The sequence below is a fragment of the Microcaecilia unicolor genome, chromosome 8 (genome assembly GCF_901765095.1).
Source record: "Microcaecilia unicolor chromosome 8, aMicUni1.1, whole genome shotgun sequence".
Classification (NCBI taxonomy): Eukaryota; Metazoa; Chordata; class Amphibia; order Gymnophiona; family Siphonopidae; genus Microcaecilia; species Microcaecilia unicolor.
In genome coordinates, this window is record NC_044038.1 from 247,519,624 (window position 1) to 247,533,082 (window position 13,459).

The window sequence follows — 13,459 nt, forward strand, 5'->3', positions numbered from 1 at the left end:
GGCAGAAATATTTTTTCAATCAATGAATAGTTAAGCTCTGGAACTCTTTGCCAATTTGTTTTAAAAGTATTTCAGTGTAACTTCCTTGAGTTTCCCTTAGTCTTTGTACTTTTAGAACGAGTAAAAAATCTATTTACTTCTACTCGTTCTACACCACTCAGGATTTTGTAGAGCTCAATCATATCTCCCCTTATCCATCTTTTTTTCAAGCTGAAGAGCCTTAACCTCTTTAGCCTTTCCTCATATGAGAGGAATTCCATCCTCTTTATCATTTTGGTTGCTCTTCTTTGAACCATTTCTAATTCCGCTATATCTTTTTTGAGATAAGGCGACCAGAACTGAACGCAGTACTCGAGGTGAGGTTGCACCATGGAGCGATACAGAGGCTTTATATATTTTTGGTCTTATTCACCATCCCTTTCCTAATAATTCATAGCATCCTGTTTGATTTATTGGCTGCCGCCGCACACTGAGCAGAAGATTTTTAGCATATTATCTACAAGGACACCTAGATCTCTTTCTTGGGTGCTGATCCCCAAGCTGGACTCTAGCATCAGGTAACTATGATTTGGATTATTCTTTCCAATATGTATCACCTTGCATTTGTCCACATTAAATTTCATCTGCCATTTGGATGCTCAGTCTTCCAATTTCATAAGGTCTTCCTGTAGTATTTCACAGTCCACACATGTTTTTAACTACCTAGAATAGTTTTGTGTTATCTGCAAATGTAATCACCTCACTCATCGTCCCGATTTCCATATCATTTATAAATATATTGTATAGCACCGGCCCAAGTACTGATCCCTGCGGGACTTCACCCTCCTCCATTGAGAGAAATGACCATTTAATCCTACCTTCTGTTTTCTGTCCAATAACCAATTCCTAATACACACCAGAACATTGCCTCCTGTCCATGACCCTTTAATTTTCTCAGGAGTCTCTCATGAGGAACTTTATCAAAAGCTTTCTGAAAATCTAGATACATTACATCAACCGACTCACCTTTATCCATATGTATATTCATGCCATCAAAGAAATGAAGCAAACTGCTGAGGCAAGTCTTCCCATGTGTGTTTATGTGCTCCGTAGTTTTATTCTTTTTAATAATTTCCACTATTTTGCCTGGCACTGACAGTCTCAGGGAAAAAAGGTGGAGAGTAAGTTTACTGGGGAGTTTCTCAGCTGGTTACATATGCTGTATATTTAAGTTATTACACTTAGTTATATGTTTGTTATTCACAACCTTTGGGTTGGCAGGATACCAAATTTGAAATAAGCATTATGGAGTTATTCTACAGGTAAGAACCTATTCTGCAAGGACACTTAGGTGGCTAAGAGGCGTATTTTCAAAGCCCTTAGATTTCACCTTGTGCATCCACCACGTTTCAGTAGAGAGCGGCAGACAGTGACAGCAATTTTCATATCCCGTCAGCTGTCGGCCCAGAACCTCCTCACAGCTGCATCCTGCCCTTGCAGAAGCAGGAAGTAACATCAAAAGGGGGGCGGGACACAGCAGCGAGGAGGCTCTGGGGGATATGAACATCGCTGCTGCTGCCTGATGCTCTCTCCTGAAATTTGGATGCACGTTAAGGTACGGAGCAGGGAGATGTTCCGAGACAGGAGAACAGATGTGCCAGAGATACGGGGGCCCTGTGTGACTGCCCCTTTCACCCCTGCCTAAGACCGACCCTGTATGGAACTTTGGGGCTCATTTTCAAAGCACTTAGACATACAAAGTGTCCTTAGAGAATATTAGCATAAACCCGATATTGAGTTTGTTCAGGTGCCTCATTTAACCTGGCATAGAGCTGACATAAATGGCGGAGGGAGGGGGGCATCTAAACATAGCAGACACATAAGCAATTTAACAATATTCTGTAAGTTGCCTGCCTATCAGCCCCAACTGTGATTCACACCCCTTAAAAATATGTACAATGTTTTATGAGCATGTATTTGTAGAACACCAGTAAGGCGGCCCACTGGCATTTTCATCAGTAAATGTACCCGTAGGCACAAAAACGTCAGTGGCTTGTTGTAGAAATGCACTTCAACTCTTCACGTCTTCTTATGTTTTCTTTCACAGAGATAAACAATTTCCCGCTTTTGGATTTGGAGCTCAGATTCCTCCGAACTGGCAGGTAATGTATCTGCTCCATCCGTGTTTGAAGAGTATCCTGAATTAATACCCTTATTTCATAGACAGTCATGTTTATCTCTTGCTTTGTTGGAATGTTAATGCATGCATGGATATTTATAGCAGGGTTTGACCATCCAAATGTAATATTTGTAAGCAATACGAACACACCACATATATATTATGCTATCTAAGTAAAATATACTTATGAATTCTGTGGTTATAAGTTTAAAGCAGAGCTTTCACACCTGTCTTGGTAACCCTCAGCCAGTTATGTTTTCAGTACAGCCATAATAAGAGGTAATTTTACTTTGCACATAAAATACTGATTTACGTGCATAGATATGAACGCTTATAAAATTAGGTGATGCTTTCAAGTATGTATGGCGCAAGCTGGCACAAAGTTGTAAAGAGGACATGTTGCGGGATGTACAGTTTGGGTGGAAGGCAGACTGAGTCACAATTTACATAAAATACGCACATACAATTACATCTCTTCAACAGCTGCAATGTCAGCACCTTCAACCTTGGTGCAACTTCTGTAGGAATTCTTCTAGTTTTTTATAAAAATATATAGATACCTGTGTGTCTTAATAAAATAGACTAAAAAGAGGTGACTTCCAGTGCTATTCCCTGCAAAATTTCTTAAAATTTTCCTACAATTTTTAAAGTTCTGCAAAATTTATTTGTTGTGTTGTTACCCAGAATTCCTTCATCATAAGGCCTGAAATCCACTCCTGCCTCTTCCTTCCAGCCTCCGTATTTCTCTCACCCCAACTGCCGTTTTCTCTCCAACTCCCAGCAAGATCCCTAATTGTGTCTTCCCCCAAAGTTTTTTCCTGCTGGCAGTACCCCCACTTTTCATTCTCCCTCCTCCCAGCCATACACTCCTTCTCAGTTTTGTTTCTCCAAGGCATGCACCCCCAAGTCTCATTCTTCCTTCTCTCCTCCCCCATTATCATATCTCTCCCCCACCACTGCACCAGTGAGACACTGTCGGCTTGGTCTGCTGCTACCCCCATAACACGATCACACTCTGCCTCCCTCCAATCTCCATGGCACATTCTCACCTTGCTCTGCCCCGACCTTGGGTCACACTCACCTTGCTCTGCTCACCTCTTATCTCCATGACACACAGTCGACCACCAGCATCAGCTGCTCTCCCGAATTTCTCTCCCGCTCCCCTGCAGAGGTCGCCTGGCAAGAGGAACAGGAAGTGAATAACTTCATATTGGGCCACATCCTCTGCCGGACTAGACTCAATTGTTGATGTGAATCGCTCAGGCTTCACTACATTCCTGTGGTTCGTGTGAACAGTTGGGTGTAGGCCAGCAGAGAAGGAGGAAGTGGCCCAATGTGCAGTGGTTCACTTCCTTCTCTTCTTGCTGTGTGATCTGTACAAGGTAGGGGGAAAGAGAGGAGAACAGCCAGTGCATGGCCAGAGTTCTGCACTGGACAGTTGCACAAAATTCCCCCAGGATTAATTATTAATTTAGGTAACTTGTTAAAAAAAATATTCTATTAAATTGCCCACTGTGAGCTGTGTGGAATGTCCTTGCCAGACACTTGGGAGGTGACCCATTAGTCACGGATCAAATATCTATAAGGGGGAACGTGGCTTTTGAACCAGGGCTGGATAATCCGGTTTTTGCCCTGTGGGAACGAAAAGGCGTTTCTTTGTTTGAGCACATGGTGATTGCATTGGAGAGACCTGGGGTAATAGTTTTGCTTATTGTCAGATTAAACATTATATAACCTCTCTAGATAAAGGGTCATTAAAACATGGAATTGGGGATTGATACAAGGATTTTTTTAATGACACCTCTGATGAGGAGCTCTCGGTCTGTGCACCAGGCCCTGATTCAGTGGGAGCCTAGAAAGAATTTTGACACTCAGGCATATATGGGAGGTGGACCTGGGTTATCCCCCTACCTGACTGGGATGTTTTGCACAGTTTGTAGAGTATCCTGGCTCTCACATCATGTGCGAGATTCCGGGAAACCTACATTGTGCATATTTCACCCAATTACAAATATATCATATGGGCGGGATGCAGAACTCCCTTTGTCCTAAGTGTGGGCATGATGCTAATATGTTCTATCACTCCTAGACGTGCCCTAAGATAAGAGGATTTTGGGGAGCCATTAAATACTACATTATCTCTATCCTGGGGGGTGGAGTATCTGGTTCCGCAGAACAGTTCCTATTAGTTAAAAAGGCCGGCATAGCGGGTCACATCTTGCTGTTTTGTAAGATTTGTTTGGTGGCACGTAAGTGCATTTTACAGTATTGGATATCCTCTTAGCACCTGTCCTGGTGGCACTGGAGGAATCAATTTTATTTGTAGTTGACATGGGAGACTAGAGATGCGAAGGGCTTGCTCAGGTGGAGGAAGCAATTCCTTCTACTGTGGGAAATTACTTGCAGTCCTTGCACCCAAGAGGCTGAGGTTTAATTCTTAACAGTATTTAAGGTACATTCACTGTCTAAATTTGTATGTCTAGTTTAGTATTCCTGCTGGGTTGGGGCGGGGTTCATGGGGTGTGTTAATTCCTTGCTTGGGGCTCAGAGGATCATCAGAGTACAGGCCCTCCAATAGTGACTGTGGTTGTTTTCTGGGGATTGGGGAGAGAGGTTTTACGGAGGGAGATTTTTGGGGTACAGATTGTAGCATTAGTTTATATAAATTGCAGTATCATGTTGCTCTGTTTTCAAGGTTTATTCTTTCAATAACATTTGTTTTGACATAAATTAAATTACACTTTCATTATATGGCTTCCCACTATTCCAGAACCTGTGGGATGGTTGTGTCCATCAACCAGCAGGTGGAGACATAGAACTGAAAACTGAGCTGAGACCTATCTCTCTTGGCATGCAACCCAGCTCCTCAGTGTTTTCTATCTTCAGCAGGTGGGTGGACATACTTTTCAGCCTGTGGTTCTAACTGCTTTGCTTCTGGTCCCCAGTTGGTCAGCTGGTCCCCATTTGAGCTTTGTGGGTGGCTTGAGTCTGCAGTGATCTTGGGGGGGGGGGGGGGAGCAGCCTGCAGTGGTAAATCTAACTAGTTTGACTCAGAATCACTTGGAAGACTGCAAGGTCTACTTGGTGCAGGGAAAGGACCCTGACTCACGGCGTGGGACAAGTTGTGCTGAACTTATGACAGTGTTCCCGATGTGGAACCCACCAGCTGGCGTCAGGGTGGTGTAGTGCATGCAGATTGGGAATCCTGCGGGACACAGAAGAAACGGATGGCAACAGCACATCTTTGGATTTGGCGTAGCATCCAAATATGCCAGGGTCTTTGGGCTCTCCAGCAGGGCTGTTGCGCAGTTTGATGCAGGCGAGCACGGGAACAGGCACCATTTTATTGGGGCCGACTGGCAGTGAGTAGCAGTCTCTGGCTGATCACGTGTGGAGAACAGCCACCATTTTACAGCCGCAGGACCGAACAGAGCATTCACCCTGCATTGGGATCTTTGTTTTCTCTGGAGTTTATATTGCTCTTACACCAGGCTTTTTTTTAACTGAAGCAGGGACAGTCGGAGTTGCTGCAAGGTGCTTCAGTTTCTCATCCTGCTGCCCCTCCGGCTCCTAAGAGATCTCATTTAGACCTTCAGGAGTGGGCAGATCACTCCCTCCTTATCTGATGTGGCCTCAGTCTTTTCAGAGTAGCCATCATTGAAGGAGCTGTTAGAGGAGGGGAGAGCTCCCTCCTGAGAAGGGGGATGACCCGAAAGAATTGAGGTTGTTTCTTAAAGAGGAGCTCAGTACTCTTATTTCTTAGGTACTGGTGGTGCTTTCCATTGAGGAACCTTCTGTTTTGGCGTCAAGAGTTCCATCTTCGTTGATCATGAGGGGGCTTAGAGGTCCTTGTAAGGCCTTCTCGATGCATTCAGGACCTGATTATAGCAGAATGGGTCTCATTAGACACGGAACTGAGAGTGGGAAGAGCCATGACTCGCCCTTGCCCATTTATTCCGGAGGAGGAAGAGAAAGATAAATTGCAGCTTCCCAGGGTGGACTCCCTGGTTATAGCGGTGACTAAGAAGACCACCTTGTGGGTAGAAAGGAGCATTGCCTTAATAGGCCTACAGGATAGGAAGCTAGACTCTCTGAAACAAGCCTTTGAAATGGCCTCTTTTGACCTTCCAGCAACTGTGCAGCTCATTTGTGGCAAGAGCATGCTTGAAGTGGCATCAGCAATCGGCAACTCAAGCCAAGAACATAAGAGTAGCCATACTGGGTCAGACCAATAGTCCATGTAGCCAGTATCCTGTTTTCCAAACAGTGGCCAAGCCAGGTCACAAGTATCTGGCAGAAACCCAAATCGTGGCAACACTCCATACTACAGATCCCAGGGCAAGAAGTTGCTTCCCATGTCTGTCTCAGTAGCAGACTATGGAGTTTTCCTCCAGGAATTTCTCCAAACCTCATATGGGAGGAGTTCCATCCCCTATCATTTTGGTCAATCTTCTTTGAACCTTTTCTGATTTCCCTATTTCTTTTTTGAGATATAGCGCATCTTTACACCCCCTCTCATGCACTATGATTCCTGGATGCTAACCAGCTAGTACTGCCCTCTCCTCAGCAGGCTCATTAGGAGTCTATGTGGAATTCTGCTTCTTTTTCTTTTTTTTTTTTTTTTTTAATAGTTTACCAGGAGCCTTCTTTACCCAAATTTAGGCTAAATCTTAAGTCCTCTTTTTTTCCAAATAGCTTTTGGATCTGTTTCTAGTTAACTGGCTTTGTGAATATGCTCTTATACACTAGGCTCTAATTTTTCCTGTTGCCTCCTAACTCCCTTCCCTTTTCCCTTATGACTTATGATAATTTTTTTTTTATTCTTTGACTTTAGTATGTGCGATTGTCTCTTTCCTATTTTAATGGCGTTCCTTTCCAATTTTATGTTAAGGTCAAAGTGGTGTAGAATAAACATAAACATGGTAGGCTGCATATTGAAAAGGATTGCATTGTACCGGGGTCGAATAATTCTGATAGCCCTGGATTGGCCATGGAGGCTGTGGTACACGGACTTCATTCGACTGCTGAACCTGTCTTCTGCAGGTCCAGTGCTCATGGAGGATCCGTGCCCCTTTAGTCTTATGGCTTGGCCATTGAAAGGGCTTGGTGGAGATGAAAAGATTATTCTGATTTGGTCATTGCTACCTTGCTTCAGGCTCAAAAGCACTCTACATCCATGGCATATGTGAGAATGTGGAGGACGTTGAGGCCTGGTGTTCTTAGTGCAGACTTTCTCCCTTCTGAGCTTAGATTGCACACATCCTAATGTTTCTCCAGAAAGGCCTTCAGAAAGGATTGGTGTTGGGTTCTCTAAAAGTTTATGTTGCGATTCACCCAGATATCATTCAATTCTTGTGTGGAATGGGCTGCTTGCGGCCTCCCTTTCATACACCGTGTCCAGGGTGGAACCTTAATTTAGTCCGAGCTTTTCAGAAGCCTCCTTTTGAGCCACTCCGGAAGATCTTCTTGAAAGATCTTACTCTAAGGACAGCATTCTTGATGGCTATTATATCAGCACATAGGGTTTCAAAGCTTCAGGCTGTCTCTTATCGGGATCCCTTTCTTTGCTTTTCGGAGGCAGGGGTTACTTCCTTTCTTCTGAAAGTGGTATCAGCATTTCATCTCAACTAATCTCTGGAGCTTTGTAGGGTGAGATAAATAATACCTAGGGCAACAGGTACCCACAGATTACTTATACCAAGATTCCCTGATGCATAAGTCTGCCTAACAGACTCACTAGCTCTGTCTAGGGTGAGATACAGGAATCTTGCTTCTGGCACCTCTCCAGGTGTTGGTGTGTAGAGTGAAAAAGAAAGACACAGCTGATAGATATATATATATATATTAGCTTTATTATGGATAAGAAAATAGAAATACTCTGCGCTAGCTTATGCAATAAAAATATCCCTTACTGATATGAGCACTAACAAAATATATTGTCTAAACTACACTCTGATTATCCTGACTAGGTACGGTAATGATTAGAACAGTACAAATGATAACCTAATAATCCTTATGAAACTTATCACATCTTATGCAAAATACACATTAACTGCTTTCCCTGACCAAGAGCTGACATAAACCAGTCGTACTTAGATAAAACCACTGCCTAACCCCAGACCAGGAAATATATCACTGTGATCTTACCACGCTGTCGTGATGACGGCTTCAGATAAGACCGGAGCAGAATCTCCCCAGACGCTATTTTAGCTGTCTGTGTCTTATGTAGTGCAGGTCTTTATCAGCCCACGTAGGTTCCCGTCACTCCTTTGGTTATCAGAGCCAATATCTCTGCCACAGGTATTTGCACCAGGATGCAGGTCACGAGGTTGGTATCATACAAAGACTCTGGCTCCCCCGAGCCTTGCTGGATTTCTCAGGTCCTCTTACCAGTTGCCCCTCTTCCAAGGGTCTCCGACTCACTAACTTACTTCTGTTCCCGCTTTCCCCGTACCTCTCGGTCAGGTGACGGTAGGAACCAATCATGATCTTGTCCAGTTCAGTACATGGCAAGAAGAGTTCTTTGTTTTGTGACCTTGGAGAATGGTAACTTCTGGAGCCATGTCTGCCTCCCTACTCAGTTCTCAGGGTGATAGAAGGGGGTGTTTAGAACACAGACTGTCCTTAGCTTTAGCAAGCCTGTCAGTGATTTTCCACAAGCTGAAGCTGGATCTTGCTGACACAGAGATGTTGCAGCAGCCATCTTATTATACCAAGATGTCATAGGCTTGTATAGGCCAAGACCAGCTTAGGCTAGATCACAGGGAAATACCCCTACAGCTTCCATCCATTTGCAGAGAGGACAAAGAGGCTCGGTATTTCACGACCCTTCTCAATATTCATAAAGCCCTCATTAGGTATTTGGAAGTCACAAATGGGTTTTGCAGTTGGACAGACTGATTGTGCTTTTTGGTAAACAGAGGCTTGGCCTTATGGCTTCCAAGCCCACAATTGCTAGATAGCTGAAAGAGACTATCACATCAACTTATTTGCTTGCGGGGAAGCAGGCACCTTGGGCCTTGCAGGTTCGTTCTATGAGAGGTGTCTCCAGCAGATCTTTGCAAGTTGATGACATGGTTGAGACTGCACACCTTTGCCAGGCACTACAAGGTGGATGTTGCGGCTTGCTCAGAATCAAATTTTTGGGGCTTTGGTCCTCAGGACAGTGGTGCCAGAATCCAAACCACTAGGGATTGCTTTTGAACATCCCATAGATTCTGGAATAGTGGGAAGCTAAGTAATGGAAGGAGAAATTAGGTCTTGTCTGATCATTTTCTTTCCATTAGTCTTTCCCACTATTCTAGCAGCCTGCCCGAGGTTTCTTAGATGTTTGGTCGGTTCGAAGTAATGCATCAAATAATAATTGTCACCTTGCATGGTGTTTCCTGCATATTTCTTGTTCTCCACAAGTTGTCCAGAAATGAGAGGTCCACAATTTTGCTCATCTAGTTAGTGTTAAATGAACGAGTTGTTTAAGGTTATTCTGTTTATTCTGAGTTTATCCGTTCAACTTGTCTACGTAAATACTGAGGAACTGGACTGAATGCCAAGTGAGTTATATCACAGCTCAGTTTTCAGTTCTTTATCTCCACCTGCTGGTTGATGGACACAATTATCCCACAGGTTTTGGAATAGTGGAAAGCACTAATTGAAAGAAAATTATCAGGTAAGACCTAATTTCTCCATTTATAGCCCACTTAACCATCAATATAGCTCAAGGCAGGGAACAAACAGAATTAAAAGTACAAAACAATAATGACAGAGGAATACCTTTGTCTCACCAATAATAGGAGACTTTGACGTTCATATGAATTAAATCTTCAAGATTACTCAAACTAGGTGAATATTCTGTGCATTGAGTTAAAATTGTGTATACTATACACAGGCATATTTATCTTGTATATATTTTTGGTAGCTATCCTGTAATGCTGACTGATTGTGGGGGTCACCAAGGCAGCTTTTGGATGGCTTAGTTTAAAAATGTTCTCGTTGCTTCTAATTTACTAGTTCTGTAGCTGTGCCACTGCATATGCTGGTAGTTTGCCTGGTGGGTCTGTATGGCAGCCAGTTAATGCCATTTATAATGTTTTCACTGAAAAATTATGCTCTCCTTTCTCAGGTGTCACATGAATTTGCCTTGAACTTCAACTCCAGCAATCCTTATTGCCCAGGTAACCCTGGATGCTTGTATCAACTGGGGACCCCATTCTCTGGTTCTTCCTCATCTCTTATATTGCAATGTATTGTGAGCTGATTGTTTTTAGAAATGCATTACCCTTTACTTGTTGGCTGCTCACAAAAGCTGGATTTGAATACGTTAAACTTGAGTCTTATGATTGCAGTCCCTGTAACATGGGGATGGACGAAGACTAGGAAAGACGGCCTGTGACCCAAAGAGCTCATTTTTTATGGGTTGAGAATTTATTGGATGAAAACCATCTAGCTATAGAGTCTAAGTAAAAGCAGAGAATGAATGAGAAAGTTAAAAGTGGCTGTAAGATCGAGGGAAGTTAGTAAGCTAACATTGCCTTGGTCAAATGCAGAGTGAAATATCATTCAGCAATGAAATCATGATGAGTTCAGTGGAATGGCCTGGACAGAAACCGGGTTAATAAGGGTGAAGTATGTGAGAGGATTCGACGTGCTAAGAAAGTTGAGAGAAGACCTTTTCAATAACCTTGGAAAGGAAGGGGAAGTTGAAAATACGGCTATAATTAGAGTGTTAGAGTCAACAGAAGGTTTCTTCAAGATTGGTCTACTACAGCAGTTTTCCAATGGAGAGGTACAGAGTAACATAGTAAACATAGTAGATAACGGCAGAAAAAGACCTGCACGGTCCATCCAGTCTGCCCAACAAGACAACTCATGTGTGCTACTTTTGTGTATACCCTACTTTGATTTGTACCTGTGCTCTTCAGGGCACAGACCGTATAAGTCTGCCCAGCACTTCCCCCGCCTCCCAACCACCGGCTCTGGCGCAGACCATATAAGTCTGCCCAGCACTATCCCCGCCTCTCACCACTGGCTCTGGCACAGACCGTATAAGTCTGCCCAGCGCTATCCCTGCCTCCCAACCTCCAGTCCCGCCTCCCACCACTGGCTCTGGCACAGACCGTATAAGTGTGCCCCGCACTATCCCCGCCTCCCAACCTCCAGCCCCGCCTCCCACTACCGGCTCTGCTATGAAAAGCTGTTGTTACTCATAGCAAGAGAGAGGGAGTAGAGCATACCATGGAAGCGATAGCTATGTTGAAGGTATAGGGTTTAAGGAACATGTAGTCTTTCGGGAGGAATCAACTTGAAGACTAAACTGAGACAAGGAATGGGAAAACAGAGTAAAGAGGGAATGGGGGAGGCAGGTGGTAAGGACAGGAAGGTTAAGATGATGACTGTAGGGTAGAGAATTGAAGAGATTTGATTTTAGTGGTAAAGTAGTAGGAGAAATCAGATGCTGAGAGATTATGTGGGTGCGAGAATGCTGGGGTAATGGAAGAAAGTTGATTGACTAAAGAGAACAGCTTCTTAGGGTGGTTTGAGGATTTATTGACTAAATCCGTGTAGTAATGGTGGCGGAGATTTCTTAGTTGTGACCAGTAATAGTTCAAGAGATCCTTGCAAAGGTGATTGTCCGGAGACAGGGACTTGTGCTAAATGTGTTCGGCTGTATGCTGGAGCTCAGTATTATGAATAGTTAGTTCTTTTCAATATCTTCATAAGTGATATTGCAGAGGGCGTTAAGGAGGAAATATGATTGTTTGTTGGTGGAGGGATTCAAGATGGCGTGCTGGAAATTCTTCTGATCTGCATTTGTCATTCTTATGCTAATATTTTGCAATTTCTACTTACCACTAATACTGAAAAGGAAGGGGAAAACTCAGAATGCTGCCCGCCTGGATTCATATCATTTTCTTTTGGTAAACTCACTGCATTTCCTGTTCAAAGATGTTTCTTTGATTTTGTAAATAGAATGCACACAAAAAAGGGTTGTAATAGTGGTCATGCCAGAAGAGTTGAAAAAATTGAAAGGTCTTGAAAACTAGGAAGATGGTCAAGTTTTAAAAAAAGGACAAAGGGTCATGGTACAATGTTGGATGGGAAAAGATTCAGAGTAAATCTGAGAAACTGTTTCTTTGAGAAGGTACTAGATGCTTAGAATAACCTATTGGTAGAAACTAGTATTGTGACAGAATTCAAACTCTGGAATTTGTTGCCAGAGAATGTAGTAGCTTAGCAGGGTTTAAAAAAGGTTTGGACGGCTTCCTAAAAGAAAAGTCCATAGCCCATTATTAAAATGGACTTGGGGAAAATCCACTGCTTATTTCTGGGATAAGCAGCATAAAATGTTTTGTACTTTTTTTTAGATCTTGCCAGGTATTTGTGACCTGGATTGACCACTGTTGGAAACAGGATTCTGGGCTTGATGGACCTTTGGTCTGTCCCAGTATAGCAATACTTATGTACTTATATGGGAGGAGGAGTTATGAGCTTTCAGCAAGGCTAACAACCTACCCATTACTTGAAGTTAGATAAAGGAAATATAACCAAATACCACAGCAGGCATGGGCTGGCTGGGTTGGTACAAGCAAGCTGCAACTTCCTAGAAACCAAATGGGTTGGTTCCAGCAGACTGGTGACCAACTACTGTGTAGTAAGGCCATGGGGACTCCGCCCTTTCTGCCTCGCCTCATCCCATGCTTGGAATAAACTCCCTGAACCCATACGCCAGGCCCTCTCCCTGCCCATCTTCAAATCCTTGCTCAAAGCCCACCTCTTCAATGTCGCCTTCTGCACCTAACCACTATACCTCTATTCAGGAAATCTAGACTGCCCTAACTTGACATTTTGTCCTTTAGATTGTAAGCTCCTTGGAGCAGGGACTGTCCTTTTTTGTTAAACTGTACAGCGCTGCGTAACCCTAGTAGTGCTGTAGAAATGTTAAGTAGTAGTAGTAGTAGAGGCTAGATGTTTGAGCAGTGGCCTCTCTAGTTATGGTAACTGTTTAGGTTATTGCAACACTTCAGGGTAAAACCAGATAAAACAGCTACTTTCTACTTTATTTTTAGACATAAGTACATAAGTAATGCCACACTGGGAAAAGACCAAGGGTCCATCGAGCCCAGCATCCTGTCCACGACAGCGGCCAATCCAGGTCAAGGGCACCTGGCAAGTTTCCCAAACGTACAAACAAACAGACAGCAAAGTGGTTTACATTTTAAAACCGGAAATAAGCAAATGTGCTAGCTGACAGTGTATATAAGTGAAAACATTTCCGATCTGAGGAAGAAGGGCAACCTTCGAAAG

The 13,459-nt window shown here is 43.4% G+C and overlaps 1 protein-coding gene across 6 annotated transcripts in view; it reads left to right on the top strand.

The window, feature by feature from the left end:
• The window catches only part of LOC115475343 (copine-1-like), a 167,184-nt gene that overhangs the window by 138,920 nt on the left and 14,805 nt on the right, over window positions 1–13,459 (top strand). For all 6 annotated transcript variants that reach the window (XR_003943010.1, XM_030210988.1, XM_030210985.1 and 3 more), the window contains 2 exons: window positions 2,087–2,141; window positions 10,278–10,329. Coding sequence is in view for 5 of the 6 variants with exons in the window: in XM_030210988.1 (XP_030066848.1) it covers window positions 2,087–2,141; window positions 10,278–10,329 (107 nt within the window). In the remaining variant the exon portion in view is untranslated. The remainder of the gene's footprint in view (window positions 1–2,086; window positions 2,142–10,277; window positions 10,330–13,459) is intronic.